The sequence below is a fragment of the Cricetulus griseus genome, chromosome 6, assembly GCF_003668045.3.
Source record: "Cricetulus griseus strain 17A/GY chromosome 6, alternate assembly CriGri-PICRH-1.0, whole genome shotgun sequence".
In the NCBI taxonomy this organism is placed as follows: Eukaryota; Metazoa; Chordata; class Mammalia; order Rodentia; family Cricetidae; genus Cricetulus; species Cricetulus griseus.
In genome coordinates this window covers 42,776,546-42,791,451 of record NC_048599.1, presented here as the reverse complement: position 1 = coordinate 42,791,451, position 14,906 = coordinate 42,776,546, and the positions used below count along the sequence as shown (strand labels likewise).

Sequence of the window (14,906 nt, the reverse complement as noted above, 5' to 3'; positions counted from 1 at the left end):
TAGGCACACGCTGTACCTCAGAGCCACAGCCACAGCTAAAATGACGGCCCCTACTCCTAGCTTTGATTCCTATTCCTGAGTCAGGGAAAGAGTTTCCCACTAGCTCCACTTAGTTCATATGTCATCTGTTTGGCTTGTCTTAGAAACCAAATTAATACAATGCTCATTTACAAGAGAAAAGCAAGCAGGGTTTAATTTATATGTAAATGGGGATCTTCACAATGGAGTAAAGTCTTAAAAATGACAAAATCAAGATACTTTTATATTTTCTAGACAAAAACATCTAGTAAAAGTGGGAAGCAATTATAATAGGTCTCTAGAGTAGGTCCTTCCTAAGCGATAAGGGAAAAGGTAGAAAGGCTAGATCAGCACCACCTTACTATGTTCATTAAGGATCCTGCAGACCCTCTGTCTTAGTCACTGTTCTAGTGTTGGAAGAGAGACCATGGCCAAGGCAACTCTTAGGAGAGAAAGCATTTAATTGGGGGCTTGCTTACAGTTACAGAAGTTTAGTCCATTATCATCATGGTGAAAACCATGACAACATGCAGTGGCCGAGGGTTATATCCTGGTCTGTAGGCAGAGAGGGAGAGGGTCTTGGCCTTTCCCTGGGCTTTTAAAATCGAAGCCCACCCCCAGTCACATACTTCCTCCAATAAGGCTATATCTCCTAATCCTTCTAATCCTATCATAGTGCTACTCCCTGGTGACTAAGCATTCAAATATCTGCACCTTTGGGAGACATTCTTATTCAAAACACCACATCCCCATTCTGTACCCAGTGAAGTCCTTATAAGAGAAAAGAAAGGACAGGTGACTTTGTGATCACATTTCCTTAAAGTGATTTCAGCCTGGAATACACAAGATGCCAGTGTAGCCTGTTTTGAGATAGAACATTCTTAACTGACTCACATATATGAGCCACTTGGCATTGCCCCAATTTCACTGAAAGAGTAGGTAAAAAGCTGTGCCAAAACCATATCATTTAAAGTAATATTTAAGCCTTAAATTAACTGAGTTCAAGGATTTTGTAGTTTTTCTTCCAGGCTGTTTGCAGGTTTATGCATTCAAAACTTAAAATAAAGCTAGGAGAAAAGCTTTTTTGTTTTTGTTTAAGATTTTGCCTAGATTTGAAAATAGAATGGGGCTGGAGAGGTGGCGCAGCAGTTAAGAGCCTGAACTGCTCTTTCAGAGGTCCACCTTCCGTTCCCAACTCTCCTACTTTGTCTTGTACTGTAATAAAACACCATGACCAGAAAGCAAGCTGGGGAGGGAAGGGTTCATCCCACAATTGCAGTCTACCATGGAGGGAAGTTAGGGCAAGAACTGAAGCAGAGGCCATGCAGAAATATAGTTTCCTGGCTTCTTCTCCATGCTTGCTCAACCTGCTTTCTTATGCAACCCAGGACCCCTTGCCTAAGATTGATATTACAGTGTCCTAGGCCCTCCCGCTCACAGAGACCTAGATCCTCCCACATGAATCATCAATCAAGGAAATGCCCCTATCTGCAGGACAACCAGATGGACACATTTTCTCAACTGAAGCTCCCCTTTCCCATATGACCTTGGCCTGGGTCAAGGTGACTAAAAAAGCAAAGTATAAACAACAACAAAGCAAAACTTTAAAAAAACCTAACCAACACACCAGTGCCCAACTTAGATGTACCATAGCTGATTGTAACTCCAGTTCCAGGAGATCTGACCAACCTCCACAGGCACCTACACTCATATGCATACACAAGAGTGTGCAGATACACATACACCCCAAAAACAAATAAATAAATCAAGTTATTTTAAATTAAAAAATTTTAAAGTGGAAATGACTTCCCCAAGACTTTCCATGTACTTTCTTCTCATTGTCTTTATTTTTTTATCAGCTCCATCTCTGAGTTTAGTTTAATTATTTGAGGGGTTGACATGAAACCATTTTGAATATATAAAGTGACCCCTGGAGGGCTGAGGTTTATGTGTGCTATATCTATTTAACTGATTATTTTCTAGCCACAGAGTAATACCTTTGGGGATATGGACATGGGGCAACTGTAGACACATCTAGTGCCTATATATTACATTTTATCTATATATGGTCTGCTGGTTCCATTATGCATAGTCCTAAACTTTATTCTATGACTCCTTTGTAATAATAGCAGTGGCCTATTTATGAAACAGCTTAGCCAGTGTTTAACTACAGGGAATCTTGATCAAATTTAATAGTCCAGTGTGTGTGTGTGTGTTTGCTTTAATAAGAAAATAGTTTTTAAAAGAAAGGATCCTTTGAATCCTTGAATTTGGGCCTGCCCCATCCACAGCCTCTTCCCCATTTTATGCAATCCAGCCTTGTAGTCTTCAGACTTAACACATATTCATGCCTAAGGCAAACTTCAGAAAGATTATTCAAGGAAAGATAAAGTTAAAACCTTTCCTTTGAAATACTCAGATAATTAAAGCAAAAGTTGAGCCTGTAAAATAGGTTGTTTTTTTTTTCTTCTTCTTCTTTTGAGAAGTTTGATTCATGTTGGTGACATTTTTGCCTAATTGTGGGAGAACTAGTGCAAGGGCAAATGAAGGGCAAAGTTGGAAGGGGTATGCATAAGATGCCTGTGAAATCTTTAAAAAGGATAAAGATATTCTCGTAAACGGGTTGAGAAAGCCAGGCATTGCAGAAGGATAAGGTCAAGGTGTTAATTCTCTTCCATAGGACTCAGGTGCCAGTGTAAGCTCTACACACTTGGAGAGTGGGGTTTAGGGCATAGAAAACTGGGGAGGAGGTATCCAGCGCAGAAGTTGTTCATAAGCCCAATCAGCTACAGAGCAACATAGAGAATGGAAACTTGTTTTGTACACTGCTTTCCAGGCAAGCAGCAGGGCTTGTCCCTAAAAACAGAACACTGAGACGTTTGGAAACTCAGAAGGGGAAGAACAGGTCCATTCAGAAAATGTGCTTTAATGGCACTTCACGAATATTAATTTCCTCTGTCCTGGTTCGTCTTTAGGGTTCGTTGGGAGTTCATCCAAAAAAGAAAGCTATTCATTCATTATTTATTGATATCCAATATATTGACATTATGATACCATAGTGTCCAGGTCATAATAGAGTTCATTGCAGGTGAAGATACAGGTTAACAAATTGCAATAGTGTGTGTGTATTGGCAGTGGAGCCCTATAGAGAAGTGGGTACAGATGCCCCCCCCCATGTATGTCAGCAGGAGTTGACCTGACTCAGCTGACAATGAGGACTAACCATCACTGTCCCCTCTTTGGACTTCCCTGGTAGTTTCCTCATTTGGTGCCTCACTTTAGCAGTATCCAGAACCAACTACTAACAGCTTGGAAAGTGCTCCCAGGATGAAATGAAAGCTGAGACTGATGTCAACCAAAGCTGGTTTTCTCATCATCTCCACCCTTGATGTCCCTTATTTTTCCAAACACAGGTGTGTTCCTTGAAATTTCTGGTTAAGAATACCTGAAACCAGGTAGTGGTGGCATATTCCTTTAATCCCATCAGAAACAGGTGGATCTCTGTGAGTTTGAGGCCAGCCTGGTCTACAGAGCAAGTGTCAGGACAGCCTCCAAAGCTACACAGAGAAAACCTGTGTTGAAAAACAAAAACAGCAAGAGCAAAAAAAGAATACTTGGAACCACCAGGTGGTAACCCACTTTAATCTCAACACTAGGGAGGCAAAGGCAGGCAGAGCTCTGTGAGTTTGAGGCCAGTTTGGCCTACGTAGTGAGTTCCAGGAAAGCCAGAGCTACACAAAGAAACCCTGTCTCAAGAACAGACAACAACAAAACAAAACAAACAAACAAAAATCGAAAATGACATCAGCAAATGAAAAACCAGGAACCAAGAGCCAGGTGGACTTTTGTGAAATCTGTTTGTACCCTCTTCCCCAAACTGAAAGTTTTCTATGCATGTCGGCATTTTCTTTCATGTTTCCCCAAACATAATAGGATAATCAATTAGTTGTGAGAGCAAGGGGGGGCCCAGTGTTCCTTCTTCTCACAGCTGTGATTGGCTAACACCTACCTACCCAAAAGGGAGAAGTTGTTCTGATAGGTGGTTTACATCCACCATAGTGCCCTACTGCATCTGAATATTTAAAGGAGTTCTTTTGGTTTTGTTTTGTTTATTTGTTTGGTTTGAGGTGGGGCGGGGACTTGGCTAGGAGCAGGAAGGGTATGAGGGTAGATTACTCTCTAAGCTTGATGGCATGTGGATGTAGTCCCAAATACTCAGGAGACCAAGGCAGGAGGATTAGTTGAGTCCCAAGACTTCAGAGCCAGACTGGGCAACATGGTGAGACTCTGTCTCCAAAACAACAAACAATTCCAGCAGGTGCTTCACCGATTTACCAGTTCTTGAAGATTTACAAGTATCCCAGAGTCACTTAATTTCATTTCTCAGGGCCAATGAGGTTACCAATGTTCATCCTAAGTCCTAAGCCATAATAAAATGCTCCTGGTGTTGACTGTACCCTACAGTCAGTAGGATGTATTTACTTCAGAGGCAGAAGTGATTCTTTATCCTGAAGAATATTTATAATAAGTGAAAGTTGTATAAAAACAAGTTTGCTGTTAGTGAATTAGAGGACACGTTTTTAAATGCTGCTTTTCTCCTTGAGCTCCTCCTATACATGCCTTCTCTTTCACTCTTACGTGTAGAGAGCCTTGTGTCATGCTCTGAGAAATGTGTCTCATTCTAAGAAGTAGATGGTTTTCAGGGTGTGAACATTCTGTAGTGCATTCATGTAAACCCACGGTTTAGGTCAGTTACTCTGCATGGTTCTTGATGCAATCATGGGATGTGGCAGACATGGGCTGTCTGAGGCATCCGTGAAGCACAGAAGGTAACCATTGTTACTGGTAGGAATACACTATACCTCAAGAATTAAAAAGTCTTATGTAATAAATATAGAAGATAGGAAAAGTCCTCCTATTGTCATTATCGAGTTTGATGCACTGGAGATAAATTTATGTCTATACTTTTATGTAACTGGCATTTCAGTAAGTTTATTTCCAACAATATCACCACAAACATATGAGTAATATGTGGTGTTGTGTTGATATGATGGGCATATTGACACTAAGTGATGTGAATTTTATGACTATTACATTCTGATGGGATTGCCATCTCTAATTGGCCCATCATGCTGTGTATGACTATGTGTGAATATTCTAATTGTTCTTCTATTTCCTTGTGTCGTATTAAATACAAACTTCTTCATCTTCTTTTCTGCAATTCATTACTATGAAGGGGATTTACGTGTTAATGACAATTTAATTTCTATAATACCAAAATACTTTGAAGCCAGAGATGGACATAATATGCGTTTAGGAGTATGCATCTCAGAAGTCACTGTACAATGGTATGCCACTGGTGGGTCCTCCTGACCTCACAAAGGGCCTTCTCACTTGCCTTTATGGCTCCTCAACATGAGCTGTTATGTGCATCTTCCAGAGGGACTGAGCTTCCAGGCAAGAAGTGATTAACAGTGGATTATCAGACTAGAAATCCTCAGTCATGGACAACTACTTTAAAACAGTTTCAGTCATTTAACCTGCTTAAGAGGATTTGGGAGGCCTAGATATGAACTCAGATGTCATGCCCAAGAAATGTTACAGTCAAACAACCAACATCCAAGCAATCTGCGGAAATGAATCGGCTTCCTGTGGGGGGCAGTTGCACTTTGTTGTATTCTGTTTCTTTGAAAATTGATCATCACAGACTAAATCATATTGCTGGGCTCAGTGCATGCTGTCCTAACACGTGGAACCTTGGCATATAGTGTATTTTAAACCGAGGAAAACTACAGGAAGGTCATTATCTGACTTTTCTCCTTTTTCTGTGAAGATCCTCATACCCAGAAGAAAGGATGGAAGACACAGAGATGACAAGACCGGGAACAACCTTGGTTTGATAAATAACTGTGAGATTATACCCTGTTACTATATATGCCCAGATACTATAATTTCTACATGGCTGCCCTCTTACAATGAAACCTGTGTGTAAAACATAGTTTTCTCATATTCCTATGGGTATTTATTTCTGGGACTTCTGTGTCGTGTAAAACTCACTAAATACATTTATTATGTCTTGAAAGTAATCTGTCTTTTCCTGTAGGAGTGTCAGTTGTGATACTTAACTTTGGGCAAGGATGGTTATTCCTGTGTCCTCCCTGTAACATGGTAGCAGTTGTTCCTTGTATTCAAATCAAGCTTGTTCTTAACTGCCCATGTTTTCCACTTGCCTGATATAATGAAGCCTATATTATGATCATAAAGTTCATGGAATGCATTGATAAACACAGCTCCTTTAAATTATACATTCACCAGATTTTTAAAAATTATCTCAAATTGTCACACTTTGATTATAATTCTGATCAGTTTTGAGGTGGAGGAGATGGAGGTAAATGCTGTTTTTATTTTTTGTCCCTCTCATTTTACTCCTGGACTGTGTGGGTTTGTGAACAGTAGGAGATTCTTTTCCATCAGCTGGACATCATATGGGATTCACCTGGAAAAGCCATAGGATTTGTGGTGGTAGTCTAGAACACCATCAAAATCTATTTCATATCTAAAAACAGGAATAGCAGAGCTTCTCATCCTTGGCCAGAGAAGCTTCTTTTTGCACTGGGCATCAACCGATGCAGCACTGGCCAAAGCTGAGAAAAAGTGACAAAAGTGTTCAGCCCTAATCAAGACATTCCTATCAACCAAACCCCTACCCCATGAAGCCAAGGGAAGGAAAATCATCTAAAAGAACAAAAGAACGAATGAGCAAGAGGATGGGGAGGAATGCTGTCTTCAGAACACGACATAGCCATAGTAACATAATATTAACTCTTAAAGCGGTGACTGTTTACGTAAGAGCTGCAGGAGATCAAGCCATCATCCCCAATTCTAACATGGATTCTGGGTAAAGGAGAATTATTGAGGATGTGGCCACAGGTAGGGTGCCCATATTACAGTGTATAGCCTCATACCCATGCACTTATGGCCAGCACTAATTGCACTTAGTGGGTTATTCAAAAGAGAGGGCATATGGAGGGTCATGGAATTTGTTAGGGGGGGGCTATTGGGGAGGATCCTGGAAGAGTTGGGGGAATAAAGTAGATATGATCTTATTTTCCTGTATACATGCAGGAAATTCTGAAAGACTGTATTTTTTCTAAAGTACATCATAGCCTTCTGAAATGTTAATGCAAGCTTCATCACTTGACAAGTACTAAGAGCCAATGTGTGAGAGGCTTCCTGTTGACAGTGAAGACTTTAAAGCCCAGAAGAGGAAAGGAAACAGTTGACAGCTTTACTTGTCATTTCTTACTGTTTGTTCTTGCCAAGAACTCTGGTGGAAAATACAGACACTTTAAAAACAGATTTTTATGAAAAGAAATAATTTGTTAAATGTCATTTTCTTTCAGTTTAGAGAATGTTTTCCCTTAAATATAAGATCTGTGGTTATAGCATTTTCTGTTTTTTAAAATGGAGGAAAGTATTTTTTAAATCACTAAGAACTTGATCACCATCTCTTAACTAATGCTTGTGTTTAGGTATCTGTGTATACCATCTCAACTGCCTTGCACCCCTATGGGAGAGACAAAAAAAAAAAAAAAAAAAAAAAAAAAAAGAACCTAAAGGCAGAAAGCCTTATTTTTGCTTACAGTTTCATTAAATCCTTTAGTCTAGCATCATTTGGCCAAAGGCTGTGAGCCTGTGGAGGGGCAGGACTGAGGGCAGGGAGCACTCTGTGGGGCAGGAGAACAAAGAGGCATAGAGAAACAGATGAGTTTTCTAACAGAGCCCCTCCAAACCCAGCAAGCTATGGATCTACAAAAGTATGAATCCATTCATGAGGTCAGAGGCCTGGGGATCCGTTTACCTCCTGAAGCTTAGAGACCAAGCTTCTACCACACTAGCCTTTGAGAGGTGTTTAACATCCAAACTACACTAGCAGGAAACAGTTTGGATCATGTTTGCTCTTTTATTTGCTTAACAACATGTTAGGAGTATTTATATTTGCTTGACAAAAGCTGTGAATATTTTTAGGAACCCTTCTGCTTTGCCATTGTTAAGCAAACAACCACTCCTCTCCAGCCCTGTTTTTAATAAGCACAAGAGTATCTAAATGTGTAGTGTATTTAAGCGATTGCTTGGATAGGATTGTAGACAGCCAATATTTTTCTACCTTAAATGGCACAATAGTATCTTTGTCCACAGGCTTTGCATACATTGAGTTAGAATAAGTCCTACTGGTGAAATTGCCACCCGTGACTGGGACCTTTCAAGGGCACAGAAATAAATTGTAAAATTCTTTGTCCCCAAAGTATTCTAGAATACTCTTACCCTCAACTCTCAACATCATTAGTTATTACCATTTTCTTAGTCCTGTACTCCATGTGTGCTTTTTGAAAGGCTATTTAATGGCTTGATGAAGATGGAGATATTTTTGGCAAGTAGGGAAATTATCATTAATGATATGTCAGTATCAAATTGGATTCCAGCTTGATGAAAAGCCAGGCACTTGAGAGTTCAGGATGGTCTGGTGCCTTAGTCTGTTTTAAAAACATGAGAGGTTCTTTTTAAAGATTCAAACAGTCAGCTCACTTTTGGTCAGTGGAAATTCTATGTCAACTTCTCATCTTTGGAAAATAAGCTTAGATATTTTTAACATGAGTTTTAGGGGTTATTTGGGTTTTGTTCAGTTTGCATGGTTAAGGTGGGGATGAGGTTATTCATTCCCCATGGAATGTCTTAATCACAAGGTTAAAGTTAAAAGACAACTTTTAACTTTGGGGTTAATAAAATTCCTATATGCAGCATGGTGTGTTTGAATGAAAATGGATATGACTTCTCCAAAGTATAGTCAAGGAGGTTTTTATTGTAGATAGGAGGGAGAGCACAGCCAGAGGCAACTGGAAGGTTCCATACTGAACCGGGCAGTAAGAGGAGTGTGTGTGTGTGTGTGTGTGTGTGTGTGTGTGTGTGTGTGTGTGTGTGTGTGTGTCTGTGTGTGTCTGTGTGTCTGTGTGTCTGTGTGTCTGTGTGTGTGTGTCTCTGTGTGTGTGTGTCTGTGTGTCTGTGTGTTTGTGGGGTGGGGAAGAGAGAACCAAGTGGAATAGAACCAAGAGAGCACATGGCCAAATGGCCAAATTGGCAGGGTTATATAGGAAAGAGAATCTGGGAGAAGGGAAGGGAAGCCCCTGGGATGGAGAGGTTTAGGGCAGGGTTCAGGGATCCTGGGGGTGGTGAGAAGAGCAGAGAATTGCCTGGTATTGAGTGAGCCTGGTTTCCAACATGCAATTGGTATGGTAATAGGCATCACAGTTAGCCATTTCTCCTCAGTTTCTTTGGGACCTGACGATATTTTGTCCATTAAAAACTGTTAAGTTGTCAAGTCAAAGCAAACGTACAGTTTTGTTCACAAACAGAAGATACAAAATGACAACTGTCTCAGTTGGCTTGGGGGAAGCCACGGAGCTCAATTTAAATTTTCTATTTATTGTTTCCATAGAAAGCTGTTAAGATAACTTGGCCCCTAGAAACACTGCCAATAACATCGACAGTAGTGCTGTCCATGTTCATTAATCGCCGCATTCCCATTCCCTCTACAACCTGACAGACCTTTGGAAACCCTGTGCAGCTTCAGAAGGCCAGTGCATGTGTTTCTCAGCCACTGTAAAGAATCATGACAGATGAGTAGCTGAAAGCAACAGAAATGTTTCTCTTACAGAAGTTTGAAATGAAGGTGTCCTGGGAGCCACATTCCGCCAGACTCTATGGAGAATCGTTCCTGGCCTCTTTCACCTTCTGGTGTCCTCCAACACTCCTTCACTTGTGGCTGCATTGCTCTAGTCTCTGCCTTCATGGTCACATTGCTTCTTTTTCTCTCTCTGCCTAATGTTCCTCTTATAATGACACTTTGATTGTATTTAGCCCACACAAGAATGATTCAGAACTAGCTATCCAGCTCAATATCTTCAAATTAATCACATCTTCAAAGTCCTTTTTTGCCCTGTAAGATAACATTCATTGCACTTAGTATGTAAATGTGCTTGGCGAGGGTGGACTATGTAGCCCACCATCCCAGCCAGGTACCTTGGATACACCTGATTTTTACATACTGTCTTCTGTCCATCCTATTCCTAAAACTGAGGTATATGCCCAATAACAAATATTATTTGCCAAAATTTTGGTCAGAGCTGGCCTAGGGCATTGGAGTGGGGAGTAGTGTTTTCTTTGTAGTTAATCCTGCACACTTGGGGTAGCAATATCAATGCCAAATGTAGTAATCACTCCATAAAGAATGAAAGGTGCTTTATTACCAACCAAATATAAGTGACTTAGAAATATTAATTCTGTTTGCCATGAATTGCACCCCCCAAAGTGTTTGTATGAACTTCAATGGACACAGAACAAAAGACAGTCATAAATCTATGTATTTACTAAATATATTGGTGGCGACAGCAGCTAGGTAGGTTACAGCAAACTAAGAAAAATGCTGTTAAAGGGTTCAGATGCTTTCTGATTGCACTCTTAGCTTTGGAGTTGATGAAAGATAATAGTATGCAGATAGTAGCTGTAATAATCACAAGGATGTTAGGTCAAATGAAGAGCTGGATGATGATTGGCCATCAACATGGGCTAAGATAAATCTGGCCTTTCGTCTGCAGCATTCCAACTCTACAGTCAGGGAGTCCTGATCACCCTGTTAGCCTGCAGAATTTTCAACATAGCTATGGATTTTTCAGACAACTTTAGGAGACAGAAGTCTAGTGAGTCTCGAAGATGACGTTTTGTCCAAGGGACACATTTTAAAATCACAATGTAAGGTTAGCAATTCAATAGGTTTACATGAAGATGCTGACAGAGTAAGACAAATAAACAAACAAGCAAACAACTTTCTTCCTCAGTTTACCCAGCTGTGCTGTATGGTGTCAGGCCATCTTCATGTCTGCTGTACTTGAATATTTGGCTTCTCAGGAGTCCCTCTCAGGCCCTTTGTACTCTATCAGCAAGTTTCTCATCATGTCGTTTAGAAGGAGCTCTCTGCCATCTCTTATGAAGTGGGCCCATCCAGGACTCCCCTTCTAGCTTGTCCCTTCCATGCTTTCTGAAGTCTTGGGAGATTGTCCTTGGCTGCCTGTGTAAAACAATCCATCCAGTTGTGTAAGAATGCAGACAATGGGCCCCTGTAAAGCTCACTGGCTTCCTTCCAGTAGCAGCTCTATGTGTTTACACTGGGAAGGCTGCCTCATTGTGTCAGCTCCTTGATAGTCCTTCCCTTGAAACCCCCACCCTCCTCAGGTGCTTCCTTTCCCTTGGGGCCTGTGCAGTGAGGTAATGCCTTTGTAGCTGGATGGAGGAGGAGAAGGAGGTAGTTAAACCTTCAGATCCCTTGTAGGTGCAGACTTCCAAGGCAAGCTGAGAATCTGCATGGAAGAACTTTTGGAACAGACTGTAACCATTTAGCTGGGAAATTTGAGGTGGTTACAAAAGGGGAGTAATGGCCAGTCCCTTCCTCATGTCTTTAAAAGGTAGCCATTCATCCTTTGGGGGGGTTTTCTGCACCCAGTTGGATTGTTAGACATACCTTTCTTTGCTTCTTATTTTAAAAATCAATTGCTTGGGTCAACATTTTCTAGTGCTAGGTCTCATCTTCATTGTATTAGTGGTGTAAAATAAGCCAGCTGCTGCTCCTATTGTTTGGCCCTAGGAAGTATTTCTAAGAATGGCACCACCTCCCCTGCTGCCCCACAGTTTAAAATCAAACAAATTTAAGTTACTTTCCTGCCATTTTCCCAAAATGCCTCATCCTTGGTCTGATCCCTATATCTCTGAAAATTTTAAAACAGAAATTGCTTCCCAACGGTTGCTGATATTCTCCCGAGAAAGCAGAGCCAGAGGCCAGTATCCTTTGGTCCCAATGTTCCCTCTGCTACCTCAGTCCCCAAAGGCCTTCATGTAATAAGGCCATGTGGATGGGATGAGCGCTTCAGTGGGAGGTGAATGTTTCAGTAGTGAGAACAGTAGAGAAGGAAGAGAATCAGGGTGCTTATGTCTGGGTACTCATGTCGATCCTGGGAGAATCAGGCTTAAACTATTGAAAGACAGCAAAGATGGTTAGAAACTCTTTTCAGGTTTGATGTGAACCTTTTATGTCATGTCTTTGTTTCCTATTCCTTTCCAAATGAAAACAAAGGTAAAAAAAAAAAAATACAAGGGATAGCTGGCATGAGTTGGAACATTCTAGAGCACAGAAACTCTACTGAGAAATCCCTTGCCACTTTATGTACATTCTGGCAATCCCCCAAGGCTCCTTGTGATATATTGTATATATCCCTTTGAGTTCCTTCCATCCCTTCTCCTTTCTTTTCCTTTTCTCTGTAGCCAGGAAGAACTCCATTGCCCTGGATGGCCTTGAACTCCTGTCTCAGCTGACCAAGTAGTTGAAATTCTAAGTGTGTGCCACTGCTTCTGCCTTACCACTATGCTTTTTATTAAGAAGTTGATTTGTCTGTTTATGGTTGTAGTGGATGAACCCAGGGCCTCAGACAGGCTAAGCACATAATACTGTTGAGTTACACCCTACCCTCACTACATTGTCTTTTGGTGTATCATGCTGACAGTGGCTTCCTGTGTGTGCTTACTGAGGTGATCCATGGGACCATTCTCTCTACAGACACTCACAGTATGTGAAATGTTGCTCCAGGGTTAGAGACAAGGAAAGGGAGTGTTGGAGTCCGATGATGGGAAGGCATATGAAGGAAGATAACTTATGGACCTTTCCTACACATTTAAAGAAAATAAATACAAAATGTCTGGGCTTTGACAAGCACTTGCGTTTCAATTCTGTATACTAATAAGACATTTGTTCTTCCCTAGGTCTTGAATATCATCATGGCCAAACCTTATGAATTTAACTGGCAGAAGGAAGTGCCATCTTTCTTGCAAGAAGGGGCAGTTTTTGACAGATATGAAGAGGTAAAAAAGTGATGTTATTTTTTTCCCTCGCAAAACAGTCTAATGATTATCTAATTTTAATCACTGTACTGAGCATTCTTTCATGTAAGTAGCATCTTTGAGGCCTATAAATTACAATCGATGGAAGGTAAGTTGTGGGGTGGAATGATGATCCACTGGCAGTGACCTGTTGAATGATCACCGTGCACCTGATAAAATAATCCCAATGATGGGTATCCTTTATTGAGTGAGCTTTTTGTGCCAAGCTGCCTTCTCAGTCCCCCACGTGTGTTTTTGAATCTCACCAACAAGCTCCTTATAAGGTAGTTGCTACCGTTGTGGTTTCAAGATAGGGTTCATGTAGTAATGGTTTGGTTTAATGGAGTGTTTTTGGCAAGCTTTTCCTTGTAAACCTTTCTATTCATTATAAATGTCGCAGCAATTGGACTTCTTGTTAGCCATTTGTTTGCTTATTTCATTTGTACAGACCATTATGACCAAAGCTTTGCATACCTCTGCTTCTGTGGCTTATTGTTTGTAGCTTTGTAAAGTATCAGTGGCGCCAGGCTTTCTATACAGCCAGGCCTTGAGGCCAGCAATGTGCCAGAAGGCCTGGGGAGGTTAAGTTGAAGCCTTACCTTGAATGCTTGAATTTGAGATGACCCTAGAAAGGGTGTATGATGAAAGTGGTGTTTTCTCTAAGGCTAAGTAAAAGGTAAAACTAATTCACTTAGAGCCAGAGTTGATTCCATTCAAATCATTAAAATGTGGTAGCTGATACCCAGCCCACTGAGGTTCAGAATGTCACACACTAAAGTGACTTTGCCCCAGGGACTCTGTAGTGCTGCCTGATGTGACTTGTTTTTTCCACCATGTGTATTATTATAAGAGTCACATTTTCAGAAAACCCAGTGGAAACACAAACGTTGAACCCAAATGTGGCCATTCTTACTTTGAGTTCAGATATTGAAATGATAGTGTTCATATGTAGCTTTACCACCAATGGAGTAAATGTCTTCTACTGTAAGATAAATCAAAAAAACATCCCACCACCAGAATCAATCGCTGGATTACCTGGCAGTTTTCTTAAGAATTAAACCGGGTACTCTTTCTCTTCTGTTTAAATGGTGTCCATACTCTGTACCCTTTAAAAAAGGAAGAATGAGAAAGAAAAAGAAAAGAAATTGCAAAAGTTTTCCCTAACTTGACACTTCCCTGCTTCCCACGGTATCATTTCCCACCAGTACCCTGCACATGTCCTCTGTGTTCATCACAGCCAGTCCCTCACGGCTTATTTTCTCCTTCTGAGATGTACCTGTTCCTGTTTGCTTAATTGGCGAACTCCTACTCATCCATCAGGACTCTGATGAGAAATCTTCACTTGTGGTATATTTCCTTGACGCATTCAGTAAGTGGCACCTCCTCTGTGCCATCCATGTGTCACACTGCCATCACATTTTATTTAATGTTTCTGTCTTTTTAAAAGAAGTCTGCATTTCTTGAGGTTGTAGTCTAGGTTTTACTTACTTTTCTCTTCCCAGGTACTACCTGAATGCTCTGGCAAACTCGTTGCTATGTTTAGCCTCATAAAGGATTTTATAAAAACCAAATCTGATTGGTTGTTTTCCTCCCTTCCTCCCTCTCTTCCTTTCTTTGGTGGTTGAACCTGGAGCCTCAAATAAGCCAAACATGTGGTCTACAGCTGAAATTTACCCTGTTTTTTCTTGATAATTGAAATTAGGATAAGACTTGATAATCCTTGAAGCTCATATGGGATCTGAGATTCTATAGATTTAAAGTATTAGGGTAAACTATATGAAATTTGTATCATTTAAATAACATTATTTTCAAGTGTTTTATACACAGAGTAAGTTATATAAGTGACTATATTCCCACCATTTGGCAAAGAAGGTCAGGGACTAACTGAAAGGATAAATAAAAAGAAA

The 14,906-nt window shown here is 40.7% G+C and overlaps 1 protein-coding gene across 1 annotated transcript in view; it reads left to right on the top strand.

The window, feature by feature from the left end:
• Plcb4 (phospholipase C beta 4) overlaps window positions 1-14,906 on the top strand; it is a 304,729-nt gene that overhangs the window by 135,530 nt on the left and 154,293 nt on the right. Inside the window, exon 3 of the mRNA XM_035446711.1 lies at window positions 12,883-12,981. Coding sequence (XP_035302602.1) covers window positions 12,898-12,981 — 84 coding nt within the window. The 5' untranslated portion in view covers window positions 12,883-12,897. The remainder of the gene's footprint in view (window positions 1-12,882; window positions 12,982-14,906) is intronic.